General features: G+C 35.4%; 1 protein-coding gene across 2 annotated transcripts in view; it reads right to left on the reverse strand.

Annotated features, from left to right (window-relative positions):
* Positions 1 to 876: 876 nt before the first annotated feature.
* Positions 877 to 16,399, reverse strand: part of LOC109613748 (paired box protein Pax-6-like) — a 115,570-nt gene continuing 100,047 nt past the window's right edge. For both annotated transcript variants that reach the window (XM_059121269.1, XM_059121270.1), the window contains 2 exons: positions 7,712 to 7,902; positions 877 to 4,327 (listed from right to left, as the gene is read on the reverse strand). In XM_059121269.1, the coding sequence (XP_058977252.1) occupies positions 3,645 to 4,327; positions 7,712 to 7,902 (874 nt within the window). In that variant the 3' untranslated portion in view covers positions 877 to 3,644. The remainder of the gene's footprint in view (positions 4,328 to 7,711; positions 7,903 to 16,399) is intronic.

Raw genomic sequence — 16,399 nt, forward strand, 5'->3', positions numbered from 1 at the left:
TTCGGGGTTTTTAGCATGTTTTAAGTTGCAGTTTTCTAATGAGGAAAAATGGGGTATTTTAAAATGGCCATAACTCCTTAAATATTGACATTTCGGGGTTTTTAGCATGTTTTAAATTGCAGTTTTCTAAAGAGGAAAAATAGGGTATTTTAAAATGGCCATAACTCCTTAAATATTGACATTTCGGGGTTTTAGCATGTTTTAAATTGCAGTTTCTTAAAGAGGAAAAAATAGGGTATTTTAAAATGGCCATAACTCCTTAAATATTGACATTTCGGGGTTTTTAGCTTGTTTTAAATTGCAGTTTTCTAAAGAGGAAAAATAGGGTATTTTAAAATGGCCATAACTCCTTAAATATTGACATTTCGGGGTTTTTAGCATGTTTTAAATTGCAGTTTTCTAAAGAGGAAAAATAGGGTATTTTAAAATGGCCATAACTCCTTAAATATTGACATTTCGGGGTTTTAGCATGTTTTAAATTGCAGTTTTCTAAAGAGGAAAAATAGGGTATTTTAAAATGGCCATAACTCCTTAAATATTGACATTTCGGGTTTTTTACCATGTTTTAAATTGCAGTTTCTTAAAGAGGAAAAATAGGGTTTTTAAAATGGCCATAACTCCTTAAATATTGACCTTTCGGGGTCTTTTGCATGTTCCCAAATATTCAAATTTTTGCCAGAATATTAGTTTGTAGATACCGAATAGAGGAGGAAAAACACATTTTTTTTTATATTTATTTTATTCGATTTATTATTTCCTTTACAATGCTATATAGGTATTAACTATTAATTGTTTATATATTTCCTAATTTATACAAGAATACATATTTGGAGTTAAAAATAAAGTCTAGCATGAAAATAGATAATAAAAGTTCTTAATTAATTTCAAGAAAATCTAGGTTTTAGCAAGTCATGTATTTATTTTAATTTATATGGAATTTATTCAGAATATATATATTTTTTTAATATATGATAAAATTATTTGCTTTTATATTTTTTTTATTTTCTTTTCTGTTATTGAAATATGTTATATATTCGTTATATAAGGCTTTACATAAATATACATGCTTATATAATATTTTTACTTTTTTCCAAATTTTTATTTCGTTATTCTAAATTATTTACAAATGACGTAGTTCATAAATAAATGAAACATGGTTTTAATTAATGAATACTTAAATTAATTGGAAATACAATATGCCACAAATGATCGACGGATATCTTCAAGGGAAAATAGATGCGAAAGAGCCGGATATTTTTTCGGATTTAATGATAATTTTGGTTATTCAAAATTTTGACCCTTTGTGGGGAAGGTACCAGAAGGAATGGTCCGATCTCTACCATCTTTATAACAGATCTTGTATTGATGGAGATATCCTAAGTCTGAATAAAATCGGATCTTAATTTCACGTTTTATGAGCCTCATGGATATTCAACAATTTGACCTCTTTGTGGGTGAGGTACCAGAAGGAGTGGACCAATATGTCCCATGTTCTCAGCTGATCTTGTGTTAGTAAAAACAATGGTTTGTCTGAAATTTATAGGAGACCTGATGCTTATTGCGGATTTTATGATAGTTTTGGTTATTCAAACTTTTAACCCTTTGTGGGGAGGTACCAGAAGGAATAGTGCGATCTCTACCATATTTATAACAGATCTTGTATTGATGGAAATATTTAGATATCCCAAGGAATCGGATCATAATTATGGACTTCATGGATATTCAAAATTTTACCCTTTGTGGGGGAGGTACCAGAAGTAGTTGACCGATATATCCCATATTTACAGCAGATCTTGTCTTAGTCAAGATAATGGGATGTATGAAAAATTAAGAGAACCGGATGCTTATTTCGAATTTTATGATCGTTTTGTTTATCCAAAAGTTTGACCCTTTGTGGGGAAGGTACCAGAAGGAATGGTTCGATCTCTACTGTCTTTATAACAGATCTTGAATTGATGGAAATATTCAGATATCCCCAGCTTGAAAGGGAATCGGTTCTCAATTTTACGATTTATGAGCTTCTTGTGGGGGACGTACATGATGGAGTGGACCGATATATCGCATCTTCACAGCATGAGTTATTAAAAATATTGTGATGTGTGTAATTTGAAGACGATGGGATACTTACATCACATTTTATAAGATTTATAATTATTCAAAATTTTGACCCTTTGTGGGGGAAGTACTTGATGGAGTGAACCGATACTGTCAATTTTCGCACCTGATCTAGCATTGATGCAAATACTAGGATTTGCAAAGTTGGAGCAAAATTTAATTATGCTTTCCCTTTCTGTGCAGTAAAATATTTCCTTTGAAATTTCGCCCTGGGGGAGGTACCAGAAGGAGTGGACCGATATTTCCCATCTCCGAACTTGATCTAAGTTTAATAACAATATTCCGATGCACGAAGTTTGGACTAAAACGAATACTTCCTTCGAGACATCGGACGGACATCGCTAGATCGACAAAAAATGTCCTGAATTGGATTTTGTCAAAGAGGCCTATTGCCTAAAATCGTTATTTCGATGAGGCACGTTTTGCCCGTACTAAATGATACCCTTCGTAGCCATATGGCTGAGGGTATAGAAAGTCTCCAACGTTTTTAAACATCATTTTGAAAAAAAATAGTTTTGTTTTGATGTGCCCAATTGTTTTTAGGATCTCTAGATCGGATATTAATTTTAAAATTTATTTTTTAGAGATTTGACTTTGACGATTGTTTTAAATTTATCCACCACAGTATGGAGGGATGTTAAGTTTGTCATTCTGTTTGTAATATCTCTAGATAAACATAAAGTATCTATAGATTTTAGCTATATTTTTCAACAAAATTATCTTAAACATGGTTTTTGGATTTTAAAATTGGCACACCATCGCAGGCAGATAATGGGATGTAAAGGTCCACGTTTTCCTATAACCCCATCACTTGATATTCGGATTTTTAAAATTATAGCGACATTTTTCAATGAAATGGTTTTTGCAATTTACCAGGACCTTACAAATCGTGGAGAGTATTAAAAGTTCAGACCCGGCAAACTTAGCTGTTTTTTTATTTGTTTCAAATAGAAAATTTAAAATTTTTGACAATATAATTCTCTTTTGTGGCATCAATTCGAATTTGTTGGTATATCAGCAGGTCAAAAAATGTATTTGAAAACTCTAAACTAAAACTAAGCTTATACTATTTTTTCAATATTTATATATGTATATTATTATATTATTTGGGTATATATTGTATTTATAAAATTTTATGAAGAACTAATGGGAAATTTAAAAAAGAATTGGTCATTTTAGATTTTTTTATAGTTATTATATACAAGCAATTCAAAGTCGATTTTAAAACGTCTCAAATTTTTCGACCACCACTTTTATATTTTTGCGGAATCATGGAGAAAAAGTATAAATTTCAAACATCAATAAGTCCATGACTTCTTTAACTTCCCTCGTAGCCATATGAAAGAAATGCAACATTGCTACCAACAATCATATTTAAGTCGATTACTGTTAAATTTTAACACAGTTCCGTCATTGTGGAATTGATATATACTCTTCTTCTCAATACAAGGTAAAAAGAATACGTATTATACTCATTACTATTCTAACTCCACCATAAGCAATTTGGTAATTTAAAACTCCTCGGAATCTTAAATACCCTCAGTTTTTGTTATTATTGCCCCATTGGTGCAGTTCAAGGGAGCCTCCTTAGGCGACGAATTCGACGATATTTGAGTGGGTGTGGTTGGTGGCGACAATTGGCTAGCTGTATGCATTTGTTGTTGTTGCTGCTGTTGTTGTTGATGCGTCTGATGCGAACTTTGATGCGATTGATATGTTGTTGGTGGCGTTGTGGTGCTATGACTCGAAGGCGGCGATGTCGATGACGACTGATGATGATCCATCAGCGATGGCATCATATTGGCCACCAGACCATTCATGGTGCTCTGAGTCATATCCTGGGCTTCGTTCTTTAGTCGGACATTTGCCGCAGCTACAGCTGCAGCATGATGATGCTGGGCATGGGCATTGCTAAGAGAGCTGTGATGGAATGAGAGCGGTGGTAAGTGAAGTCCAGGGAATGCTAGACCGGCAGCTGCAGCGGCGTGTAAAGATTGCAGTAAGGCAGCCGAATGCTCTTGGGCTTTGCGTCGCAATTCGGCCACCGAAGATGAGCGTGGATCACAATTGCTATGGGCCGAATGGGGTGGTGATTCGGGAGAGCTGTTCGTTGAAGAGCAAGAGACGTTTATGGAGCTTCCGGGAGCACCGGATCCTGTGTGATGCGGTTTTAGGGGACAGCAGGCGCAGAGGCCGGGGAATGAGGGGACGCCTGGAAAGAAAAAAAATACACAACAAAATTAAAGATTAATTAATTACATAATTTTGGATATATAAAGAGGCAGCTTTTCAATTATTAACATTTGTGAAAAAAAAAAATTAAAAAAGTTCGGTTATTGAAATTTGTAACAATATATTCTAACTATGCCAAGAACTACTTTTAAGTTTGGGTATATAAGGAAAATTTCAAGTCCAAATCTGACTTTTGGTATGACTAGCATTTAGATTTTTCATAAATCCTCATATGCGTAATATGCACTCAGCAACAATTATATATGGTACCAGATATCAGACACAGCTCAGAAATAAGTGCCTAAAATTTTGTCAAGATCGGTTCAGATTTAGACATAGCTCCACATATATCTTTATCCGATTTCAGGTTAATTGTGCACCAAATAGCCAATATCAGTTCAAATGACCTGAATTTTGGCATATCCGACCGAATTCAATCTAGAAGCAAGTACAGTAAATTTGAAAAATCCGCTCAAATATAGCTATAGCTCCCATGTATATGTTTCATCAGATTAGGTGTTAAAGTCCCTCACACTCACTCCACAACAAGGATATTTGATATCGGACATAAGTTACAGCTCGAAAATACCTCTGCCAAATTTTATCGAGATCGATTCAGATTTTTATATACCCTCGATTTGAAGGTTATTGTTCACCATACATGTAATATCAGCCTAAATCTGATACATATTTTCATATTCACTTTTATATTTTTATATAATCCTTATCGAAGTCATATCATGCACTATACAGCAATGCTATTTGGTACAAAAGCCTCCGTCAAATTTGTTGAAAATCGATTCAGAGTTGGATATAATTCCCAAATTGTGACTCTAAAGCCATGATACGCATAGTCGGCCGCCCGACATTCGACCATTCCTGTTTACTGTTTTTATACCCTGAGCCATATGGCTAGAGAGGGTATATATCATTTGATACGGTCAAAAGGTGCCTAGACGAAATGAAGGTTTTAGACCCTAGGTCTCTTTAGACCAAATCCGTTTCAGGACATTTGGAGTCGATCTAGCGCTGTCTGTCTGGCTGGCTAGTGCGCAAGATAACTCTCGAAGGGCGTATGCGAACTTGGTACATCGTAATACTTAGATCGAGTTCGGAGATGGGCAATATCGGTCCACTCCTTCTGGTACCTCCTCCACAAAGGATCGCAATTTTCAAAAAATATATTTTCTGCACAGAAAGAGAAACGATTATTCGATTTTGCTCCAACTTGGCAAATCTTAATATTTGCGTCTGTGCAATGTCAGGTGCGAAAATGGACAACATCGGCCCATTCCTTCTAGTACCTCCCCCCAAAAGGTCGAAATATTGAATATCCACGAAGCTCATAAAACGCGAAAGTAACATTCGATTCCATTTAGAATTGGCCCATCTGAATATTTCCATTAACAAAAGATCTGTTGTAAAGATGATAGAGATCGGACCATTTCATCTGGTACCACCCCCACGAAAGCTTAACGTTTTGAATAACCAAACTCCGAAATAAGCACCAGGTTCTCTTTATATTTTACACATTCCATTATTTTTACTAACACAAGATCTGCTGTGAAAATGGGATATATCGATCCACTCCTTCTGGTACCTCCCCCACAAAGGGTCAAAATTTTGAATATCCATGAAGCTCATATAACGCGAAATTAACATCCGATTCCATTCAGGTTTGGTACATCTCAATATTTCCATCAAAACAAGAACTGTTGTAAAGATGGTAAAGATCGGACCATTTCTTCTGGTACCCCCCTATAAAGGTTCAACATTTTGAATAACCAAAACGATTATAAAATCCGAAATAAGCATACGGTTCTCTTCATTTTTGACACATACCGTTAGTTCTACTAATACAACATCTGTTGTGAAGATGATAATATCTGCGAACTCTTCTGGTACCTCACCCACAAAGGCTCACAATTTTCAATAACTTGCGAAACAAGTCAGCGATTCTATATCTAAATACTTCTATCAACCAGAAACCTGATATGAACATGGAATTTATCGGAATTTATGATTTCGCATAAAATTGGATATAAATATTCGATTTTCTTGTAATGTTGCCCATACCAATATTTTTTTCTGTACGCACATTTTAACATTTTCTACAAATTATTATATATCTCATATCAAGTGAAGGAAGTGACCAAAATAGTCCAAACCTGCCACGTGGCCAAAATAGTCCAAACCCTGCCTTATTAGGGTACTCCTTAAGACGGTTCATTTAAGAGGAGTTATGGTGTTCAAAATATTTCAACCGTCACACATTTCAATACCAAAAGGACTGGGTATAGTTGTGGAAATAGGTTGCCATTTTTGCAAGGAATTCGAGGAATATATATCAATTAAAATTCATTCTATAATGCTCGGGAACATTATGGAAGGGCTTATCCAAAATTTAGATTTTTCCGGTAACAACATTCACTTCTTGTTTCATTCCAACTGACATTAACCCTTTCAGTGTTTTTGTCAAATATATTTGACATTTAAAAGTACTCTCTTTCTTTGCCATTTTTTGTTTTTCTTACGAACCGTTATTTTTGATATTTTTTAATAACAGACACGTTCGCTATTTAAAAATATTGCAGTTCTATTCTATTAGTTTCGTTTTCGAATTTCTGAGCACATTTTAGTAAATTAGTACGGAATTTCAGATTTTTATCTCGACAAAAATTTTCATTGACACTGAAAGGGCTTAGAAAAATTCCTACCACATGTTCTTCCGTCTGTCTAGCTAGCTAATTTAACTAAAAGCTTTAAAAATCAAAGGCTGTCAATTAGAATTTGTATCGGCAGCCTGTGCCTGGTTGTTGGGGGGAAGTGGGTTTGGGAAAGCCCTATGCGAGAGAAAAAAAAAGAAATCAATCGATAAAGCTTTTCTTTTGACGACATTAATTGCATTTGATGTCGTGGAAAGTTATCTATCCACTTTGATTGAGTTCGTTTGTCCCTGAGTGTGGTAGACAGACTGCCTCTTTGGCTGACTGGTTGGCTGGCAGGCAGGTTGTTTGTCTATTTCGAAATGCATAACTGATTGACAAATTTTACCAATCTGGGGTTTTCCATCATCCAACCGACGACGATGATGATGCTGCTGCTGATGACGATGATGAAATTTTAATAAAATCATTTTTCCCCTGCCGCTCTTTCCCCCCCATTCCTTTTTCTTCTATCATCCAAAAAGGCTGCATGTTGTGCCTAGTTGTTAGTCCTTGTTAGAGGGATTTTTTTTGGCTTATATCCGTTCTACATGTCGTTTGTTCTAGTGGTCTGTATGTAAGTCGGGGTGTGTGTGCGTTTGTTGGTTGAAATGAAAAATCAAAACCATATCAAATTTCCATAGAACAACAATTATTACCTTTCAAACCGGGAAACAGTGGCTGCTGTGAAAATTGAGAGCTCAACGAGGCCAAATGTGGTGGCAAGAACAGCGATGGAGCATGATTGGCCCGTGCTGCGGCGGCGGCAGCGGCTGCTGCTGAGGCACTGCTGGCAAGGGATGTTGGTGGTGGCGGTACTTCATTTAAAACCGGTCGGAAACCACAATTACTGGAAAAAAGGAGAGAGAAAAAAATGAAATGATTTAAGTAAACCTTTTAAGTGTAGCATGTGTAGCTTTTTATACCCTACATCACAAGGTGGTCTGGGTATTATTCTTTGTGCATTTGTTTGTAACAGGCAAAAGGAAACGAGATAGACCCATAGTTCCTTTTGATGATCTGCATAGAATCACATTCTGAGTTGATTTATGCATGTCCGTCCATCCGTCTGTCCATGTATTTTTGTGAAAGAAGTACAGTTCGCATTTATTACCCGATCCAAATGAAATTTTGCACAGATCATTTGTTTGGCCCAAGGACGAACCCTATTGAAATTGGAGATAATCGGTAATAATTTAGATATAGCTCCCATATATATCTTCGTCCGATTTGCCTTTTATTGTGCACCAAACGTGTAATATCAGCCCGTATAGTATGAAATGTTGCACATACAACCAAATTAGGCCTGCAAATAAGTATGTCAAATTTGATCGAAATCGGTTTAGATATAGCTATAGCTCCCATATATATTGTTCATCCGATTTGTTATTTTTGTCCTCCGCAGCCGTTATATTCACTCCGTAACAGCAATATTTGGGGAAATATATTAAATACATCTCAGAATCACCTTTGCTAAATTTTATCGAGATCGGTCCGGATTTGGATATATCTCCCACATATAAAATCGTCCGATTTACCTTTTATTGTGCACCAAACGTCTAATTTTTGCCCAAATGGGATAAAATTTCGCACTTAAGACCGAATTGAGTCTAGAAGCTAGTATGTCAAATTTGGTGAAGATCGGTTCAGATATAGCTATAGCTCCCATATATATTGTTCATCCGATTTGTTGTAATTGTTACCCACAGCCGTAATATGCACTCCGTAACAACGATATTCAGGGTAATACAGCTCAGAAATATCTTTGCCAAATTTAATCAAGATCGGTCCGGATATAGCTCCCATATATATCAAATGGGCAATACAAGTCCGAACTTAAAAGATACAAATGCTTCGGCATATTTAGTCTTTTGAACTTTACTTTTTACTTTACTGGTTTGAATTTTAAAAATGCAGGAGGAATATTATTTTATTTTCAAATATAAACTCACACAACCCATACCAAATATCAATTTTGAGGCCAATCAAAAAAGTTCAAATTTTGCAAAAAAAGTGTACGATTTTTAGATTCCGGTGATGGGTCATATTTGAGAAAATATTCTCAAATTAAATAAATCTTCCCCGTATCGTTCCTCTTCATAACTTTATTAAAAAATTTCGAGAATTAATTAAATTTTGATTTTCAATAATTGAATGAAAAAATACAAATCACCAAACTCTTTTCAATGAATTCCATTCCTCCTGTGTCCCTCCCCTTTCTTCATCATTGCATAATTTCCCAAATAGGCCTAAATAATTCCATTAAAACTCTGTAATTCATCCATCATCTTCATTGATTTGCGCTTGAGAATATTTTCTTTTCTATCTGTTAATGGATATTACAACAGCTCATAACCCGCATAAAGCAACAACACAAACAACAATAACTTTTTCCATTGTTTCACATTTTTTATTTAAAAAATACTGAAAATAAAAAAACCCAATCCAAATCGTGTCAATTATAATGTTTCCAATTAAACAATTAAAGACACCCGTTCTTGTGAATTGGAAACTGGGCAGCAGGGTTTTGCATGCAAAGCAAACATTATGAAAAAACAACAACAGCAAGGAGAGGGGGATCCTTCTTACCACCATGTATGGATGATGGTAATCCCATATCATAGTTTTTTTGTTGTTATTATTTTTTGTTGCTATAATATGCTGCAATGGGGAGCTGTGTAGTTCAGCATTTCCCTTTGCAAGCCAAGCTGTTGGGTGTTCACTTCACTTTGGTTCGCTTTCAGTGTGACATGCCTCCCATAAATATCATTTGTCGCTCTGGTTCGGTCGTCCAAGTCGTTTTGTGTGTCTCTTAATTAATTCTTAATTGAAGAGAATTAAAATATTTTTACTGTCTAATTGTATTTATTAATAAACATATCGTTCATCGGTCATGCATAATCATTCTGTTGGGGGGACTATGGTGACGATGATGCTATGAAGCAACTCTTGTTCTTTTACATGATGGCAAGTGGCGTAGTAATAAAGAACTGAGTGAAAGGGGGAGTAATTGTGAAAAACCACGCCCTAGCCCGTTCAAGCCCTTTTGGCATTTTAAAAAAAAAATCTTTAAAGTTCGCATTTTCCCGGTATTTAATTACGAAATTTATGTTACTCCTTCAAATTGTTGAATTTAGTTGTTGCAAAATAATCAGGCTTAATCCCATTATTGTTGTTTTTATAAAAACAACGTTTGTTTATTGGTGGAGAAAGACAGCAATGTTACCAGGGGGTAAGGCGGGGAATACCTAGGTTTCGGAAAGAGCCACCAATCCTCATCAGTTCCCTTGTTTTTTGTCCGGGATATTCCCCCCAGAAGTTATTTTAAAAATAACTACTAGACAAAATCTGTCTCCACTAACAAACAAAGGGCGTTTTTTTTATAAAAACAACAATAATGGAATTAAGCCTGACTATTAGACAACAACATAATACTACGGTTTACCGAACAAATATGTCAACACTGCTCTATTTTTGAGTTTATGTCCTTAAAGACGCATAAATTTTTTTTTTTTAGATTGAAGGTTCTTTAATAAATCTAAAAGATCCACGAAATAAGGTCTTAAGGATATTAAAAAAATGTTTTAAAAATTAATAATTTAGGTGTTCATTAAAAATTCGATTTAGGACCTTTGCTGTTTGAAGAGATTTTTAAAAATTCACTGAAGAAGGTTAAAAGAATATCGGAAAATAAAAATCAGAATTATAAAAATAAAACACTGATGTTTTCAATTGACCTTAAGCCAACATAAAGTTAATAAAAATTCTTACAAAATAAAGATGTAAGACCCTGAGGCTAGTAAAAAATGTTTAAAAAACCAAATTTGATCCTCCTTAAGGAATTCATTAACAATTCGAATTCAAATACACAGTCTCAAAAAATACCAATCTTTATCCTCTTTGACCTTAGATTAAAAAATTACTATAATCGTCCTATAATAATTTGTTCAAACTCTACTTCAAAGTAAGTTAAAAGCGAATGTTAACCGTTCTGTTCCTACCTCAAATACCCGAATTTTAGAAATCCAGGATATCAGAGAATATGTACCAACCCTCCTACCCGAAAATGTCGATTGTCTCTTCTTTAATATAAATATCATAACACAATTCATCTTAAACTTATGAAGATAGTAACTCTATTAAAGAAAATACTGTTTACAAAAAACTGAGCTCAGCTAGAGTTATTGAAATTCCAAAAAGTGCAAGAACTTACACCGCAACAGAAAGAAAATAGACTCAAAAGAGGTAAAGAGTTTCTTCCCTTGGTTGAAAGTGGTGAACCACTGAATTTGGTTTCTCCGATGAGAAAATATTCGTTGTCCAGCTGTTTGTAAACAAACAAAATTATCGTGTTTACTTGCCAAAGAGGCCAGGTGAAAATGTGCACCTTTGGTTGGCCACCAGAACTCAAACGCCGGCCATGGTGATGGTGTGGGCCGCCATAACAGCCGATGGTCGCTCTCCGTATTAATCGACCGTGGCATCAGAATAAATGCCGAATATTATCGCGAAAATATTATGGAGGGTGTATTAAAGCCTTGGGCATGCAAACATTTTGGCCGCAGACCTTGGACATTTCAACAGGACTCAGCAGCATCGCACTCAGCACGCGCCTCCCAAGAGTGGTTACAAAATGAGGTTCCTCGCTTCATTTCCAGCGCACAATGGCCACCAAAATCTCCGGATACCAATTTGTTGGACTATTGTGTCTGGAGTATTTTGGAAAGCACTAAAAAATACCAAAGTGTCGATCACCTCAAGCAAGCGCTTCGCCGGGAATGGGCCAAAATGCCGCAGAGCAACATTCGGGCAGCGTGTGACGGTTTCATTGGCCATTTGAAGGCCATAATTCGTGCCAAAGGTGACCAATTCGAACAAATCTAAACTTAATCTAAAGTTTGAAACTATTTCCGACATTTTTTGCTCTCTTTCCTACACTTTATACTAAATTTAGTACGATTTGTAACTTTTCGGACATTATATAGCACGCATTTCTAGAAACATCCCATTGTCCCTTTACAAAATTTCATAATTGCACCACTATTCCTAACCTCCATACCGAAGACAGTACTTTTCGTACAATTTAAAGAACGTTTTTTTTTCAAATCCGCCTTTCTATCTAAAAGCTCATAGTGATCCTTTTAGAAAAATTAACAATTTCCTACACTTTATACCCAAACTGTTCGGACACTATATGGAACGCATTTCAAAACCCAAACCATTATCTAAATCCTTCACATTCGTAGCGGATCCTTTTACACAAAAAATCATAATTCCACAGTTATTTGCACACTCTATGCTAAAATTAGTACTTTTCGTGCACCGCACATCCTTACAAAGAGATACGGGGTCATAGTGACCCTCGGATCAAAATATCTACAACTCGAACTCTTTTACTACACATTTCCAAAAACTCCCCATTTCCTAAATCCTTATCACTCTTACTGGATCCTTACCGCTTAATTTGATATCCTTACATCTCCATTTCTACATTCTATACCGGATTTTATACTTATAGTATACTGTACAGTACGCAAAATGCACAACAGTACCAAAACTCACAACTCGAGTTTTTTTAACACTTAGTTCCAAATCTAGTAATATTTAGTAGAATATAGTTCGCATTGCCAAATCTACCTGCTTATCATAGTGATCCTCGTACTTTTCTTATACCAATTGTACACTTTTCAAAAACAACCTCTTTATCTCAACCGTATACCCTTAAAATGACATTATACTAAATTTCAACATTCTACCTTTTCGTTTCACCTAAAATTATACCAAATTTAGTAACATTTAGTTCGATTCGTACACATCACTACGGGTTTTGAAAACCATTTTCCTATATCAATCATATTTTCCAGTTATACCAAATTAGTACCTTTCGTCCACTTAAAGTTTCAGTTTGCTAAAACCTTTTGGTACACACCACGCTGGACTTCATCAGTGGTAACTCATTCCAAATTTTAGAATTCTAGTGCTTTCCGTTTCGTGACAAATTAGAAAAAATTTTAAAAATCCTTTTTACTTCTTCATTGGAATATAAACTTTAGTACCAAAATTTGACATTTAATGAATGGAGGTTAAATGAACCATGAAAATCATGTTCGATCTGATATTTCCATGTTATTATGATGCTACCTGCACATCAAATTCTATTTTTATTTCCAAAAATTATAAAAAATTAATTTGAACAACATTCGAGACCCATATGACTTAATAAAAAGCTTCACATTAAAATGTCAACCAAACCTCAAAAAGTGCTATAATAATCCCCTTTAAATCACGTTTCAGATTTTCGCGTTTTCCTGTTAAGGAAATACAAAAAAAAAACTCAAATAAATTTGTAATACTTCAGGAAACATTTAAGCCGCAAATGTAAATTTCATTTCGCGTAAATTCCACGGATTTCAAATGAAAGACACACATTTTCCGTCAACATTTCATTTCATTCGTTTTCGGTGTCCTCTTCTTTTTTTTTGGTGGGTGATATTTCGTTTTCTTGTTGATTGCCTTGGCCACAGCATTGAAATACTTCGCGGTGGAAATTTTTTTCCTGCTGCTGAAAGTTATCATCATTTATCTTTCAAATGGAATTATAAAAAAACCGGAGAGTTGTTGTCTTTCTCGCTGGCAGTTTCAATTTGGGGTATTTGGTTATGCAAGCGGCCGAAAGAGAATAACAAATGAAGTTTTGACTTGGAAAAAATGGTAATAGAAATAAAAAAGAAAAAATTGGTGGCCGACTTAAATTTTTGGGAAAGAAATTTGGTTATCTTTTTTTTTTTAATTGTAATACAATTTTTATTTCAAATGACCATATGGAGCTGACTTCTATCTGTATTTCGTTATTTTTTTATTGCATACCCCTTTCTTACTTTTATTGTGCAATTTTATTTTTACCCTTTTCTATTTCTCTCTACATTTAGATAATTGCATTTGCCGAGAATTTAGATTTTTTGTCTCATAGAATCTCCTCTGTTTGTATTTCTGCATCTATCCATCTTCTTCCAATGGCTGTCTCGTTGTGTGCATTTTTTGCATTTTATATTGCCTTAAGTAAAAATCCGAGAATGGTGGATGGCAGTTAGGGGGAAAAGGGGTCTTACAAATGATTGCATTTTCTCGAGACTTGAGAGTAAAAACGAAAATGTTATTTGCCTCTAATTAAGCACTCATCCTTTGGTTGTAATTAAATTTTCCCATGTGCACATTCACCATCATCCTCATCGTCGTCAGTATCATCGTCATCATGGAGTATCATGGCCCATGGAGCAACATCACTGCATAGATAGCCTGCCCGAAACACAAAAACAAGTATCCTTGTCGCCATACTCGTGCCATATGCCAGAGCTTCTAAGCACACACACACAGAGAGTCATGCAGGCAGTCAGTCCGCCAGCTAGCCAGCCAATGTCAGATAAAAATGTCTAATTTTTGCCTTAGGCCCAAAGTCAGTTGCACTCAAAACTTGAGTATTTTACTTTATAGACATAACATGCAATCACCATTTGTGTAGGGGTATGTAAATGGTTGTGTGTGTAATGGGGGAGGTAGTATTTGAGATTTTTTTATGGAATTATATAATTTAAGAAATACTCTACAATAGTACCTAGGAAGATTTTCCAGAAAAATTTGAAAATGAGGAGCTTGAAATGAAAATGGAAACCAAGGGCAAAATTCAATTACGAGACATTTCTACTTTTGCCTTGTGAAAAAATGACGAATTGTGATTAATGAATGTGTCTAATAAGCGAAAGTCGACCTATGTTGGCAATAATAAATTAACATAAAATCGTTTCCTTTTCTTTAGCTCATTTTTTGGGAGTGTTGGCTGGTTCATAGCCGTCATTTCCCGTCCATCTCTTAAATCCCGTGTTGTAATATTTGACGTATGTTGGATCTCCCAAATTTGAAATTTTGGTCAAGGTCGCAGCCTTCGAATATACTTACTTTAAAGGAACTATACCTATGTGTAGGCATTTATATCTCATTTAATACCATGGTGGATGGTTTAAAAATTATACAGGATATTGTAAAAATCTTATCGATCTTAGTTCTGAAACATTTGTGACGCCCAAATAAGCCTAAAAACAACATTGCAAGGTGACATCGACGAAATATCTTTCACATTATCGTAGGTTGAAAAATAATTAGTTATTGCGAAGCTGTTTTTGAAGCAAATGACCTTATTGCACTCATTACCCAGTAATATATCTTAGGAAGTAAGTGCTTACCAAAGTGTTTTTGGCTTAATGGTGTAGTAGGAAATATGTTGTTGTCATAAAGTCTAGATGCCAATCAAGCTCCAATTTGCTCGAAAGCAGAAGTGCTCGTTTCTTACGAGGGTGAGATGAAAAAACTGCAACCTACTTCACACTGCTATCATTTCTAAGGCAATCGCCCGACAGCTATTAAAATTATTCCAGTGATAGCCCATTATATTGTTTACAAGCGTACAAAAGCATTTTGGTGAGAATTTTGCGGAAAAAAAATGTATTCGTGATGGAATTTAAGTGTTATAGTGTGATTTCTTTATATTTGGCTGGAAAACTACAACTGGCTATCGTTAGAGCACTTCAGCATTTAAAGGTAAATAAATCTTTTGTGTCTCGTACCATCGCTCGTTACCGTGATACCGGTAGCGTAGCCCGACGTCAAGGAAGTGGACGGAAGAAAACAGCAACATCAACAGAAATGGTTCGAAAAGAAAAGAAGCGACCGAAAAATGGCTCGTAACCTGAACATATCGTAATTTTCCTTTCGCAAATATTGAAAAATGAGCTCGGGGTAATGCCATTGAAAGTCCAAAATGGGCAAGAACTTACAACACAACAGAAAGAAAATAGACTCAAAAGAGCTAAAGAGTTGCTTCGCTTGACCGAAAGTGGTGAACTGCCGAATTTGGGTTTCTCCGATGAGAAAACATTCGTTGTCCAGCAGTTTGTAAACAAACAAAATGTTCGTGTTTACTTGCCAAAGAGTTCAGCTGAAAATGTGCACCTCGGCCGATTGTCGCATAACAGCCGATGGTCGCTCACCGCTCGTGTTAATCGACCGTGGCATCAGAATAAATGCCGAATATTATCGCAAAAATATTCTGGAGGGTGTACGAGGGCCTTGGGCACGCAAACACTTTGGCCGTAGACCTTGGATATTCCAACAGGATTCAGCACCATCGCACTCAGCACGCGCCACCCAAGAGTAGTTACAAAATTAGGTTCCTCGCTTCATTTCTAGCGCACAATGCCCACAAAATCTCCGGACACCAATCTGTTATACTATTGTGTCTAGAGTATTTTGAAAAGCAAGGTTGGCACTAAGAAATACCAAAGTGTCGATCACCT

The sequence above is a fragment of the Musca domestica genome, unplaced genomic scaffold (assembly GCF_030504385.1).
Source record: "Musca domestica strain aabys unplaced genomic scaffold, Musca_domestica.polishedcontigs.V.1.1 19, whole genome shotgun sequence".
NCBI classification, from domain to species: Eukaryota; Metazoa; Arthropoda; class Insecta; order Diptera; family Muscidae; genus Musca; species Musca domestica.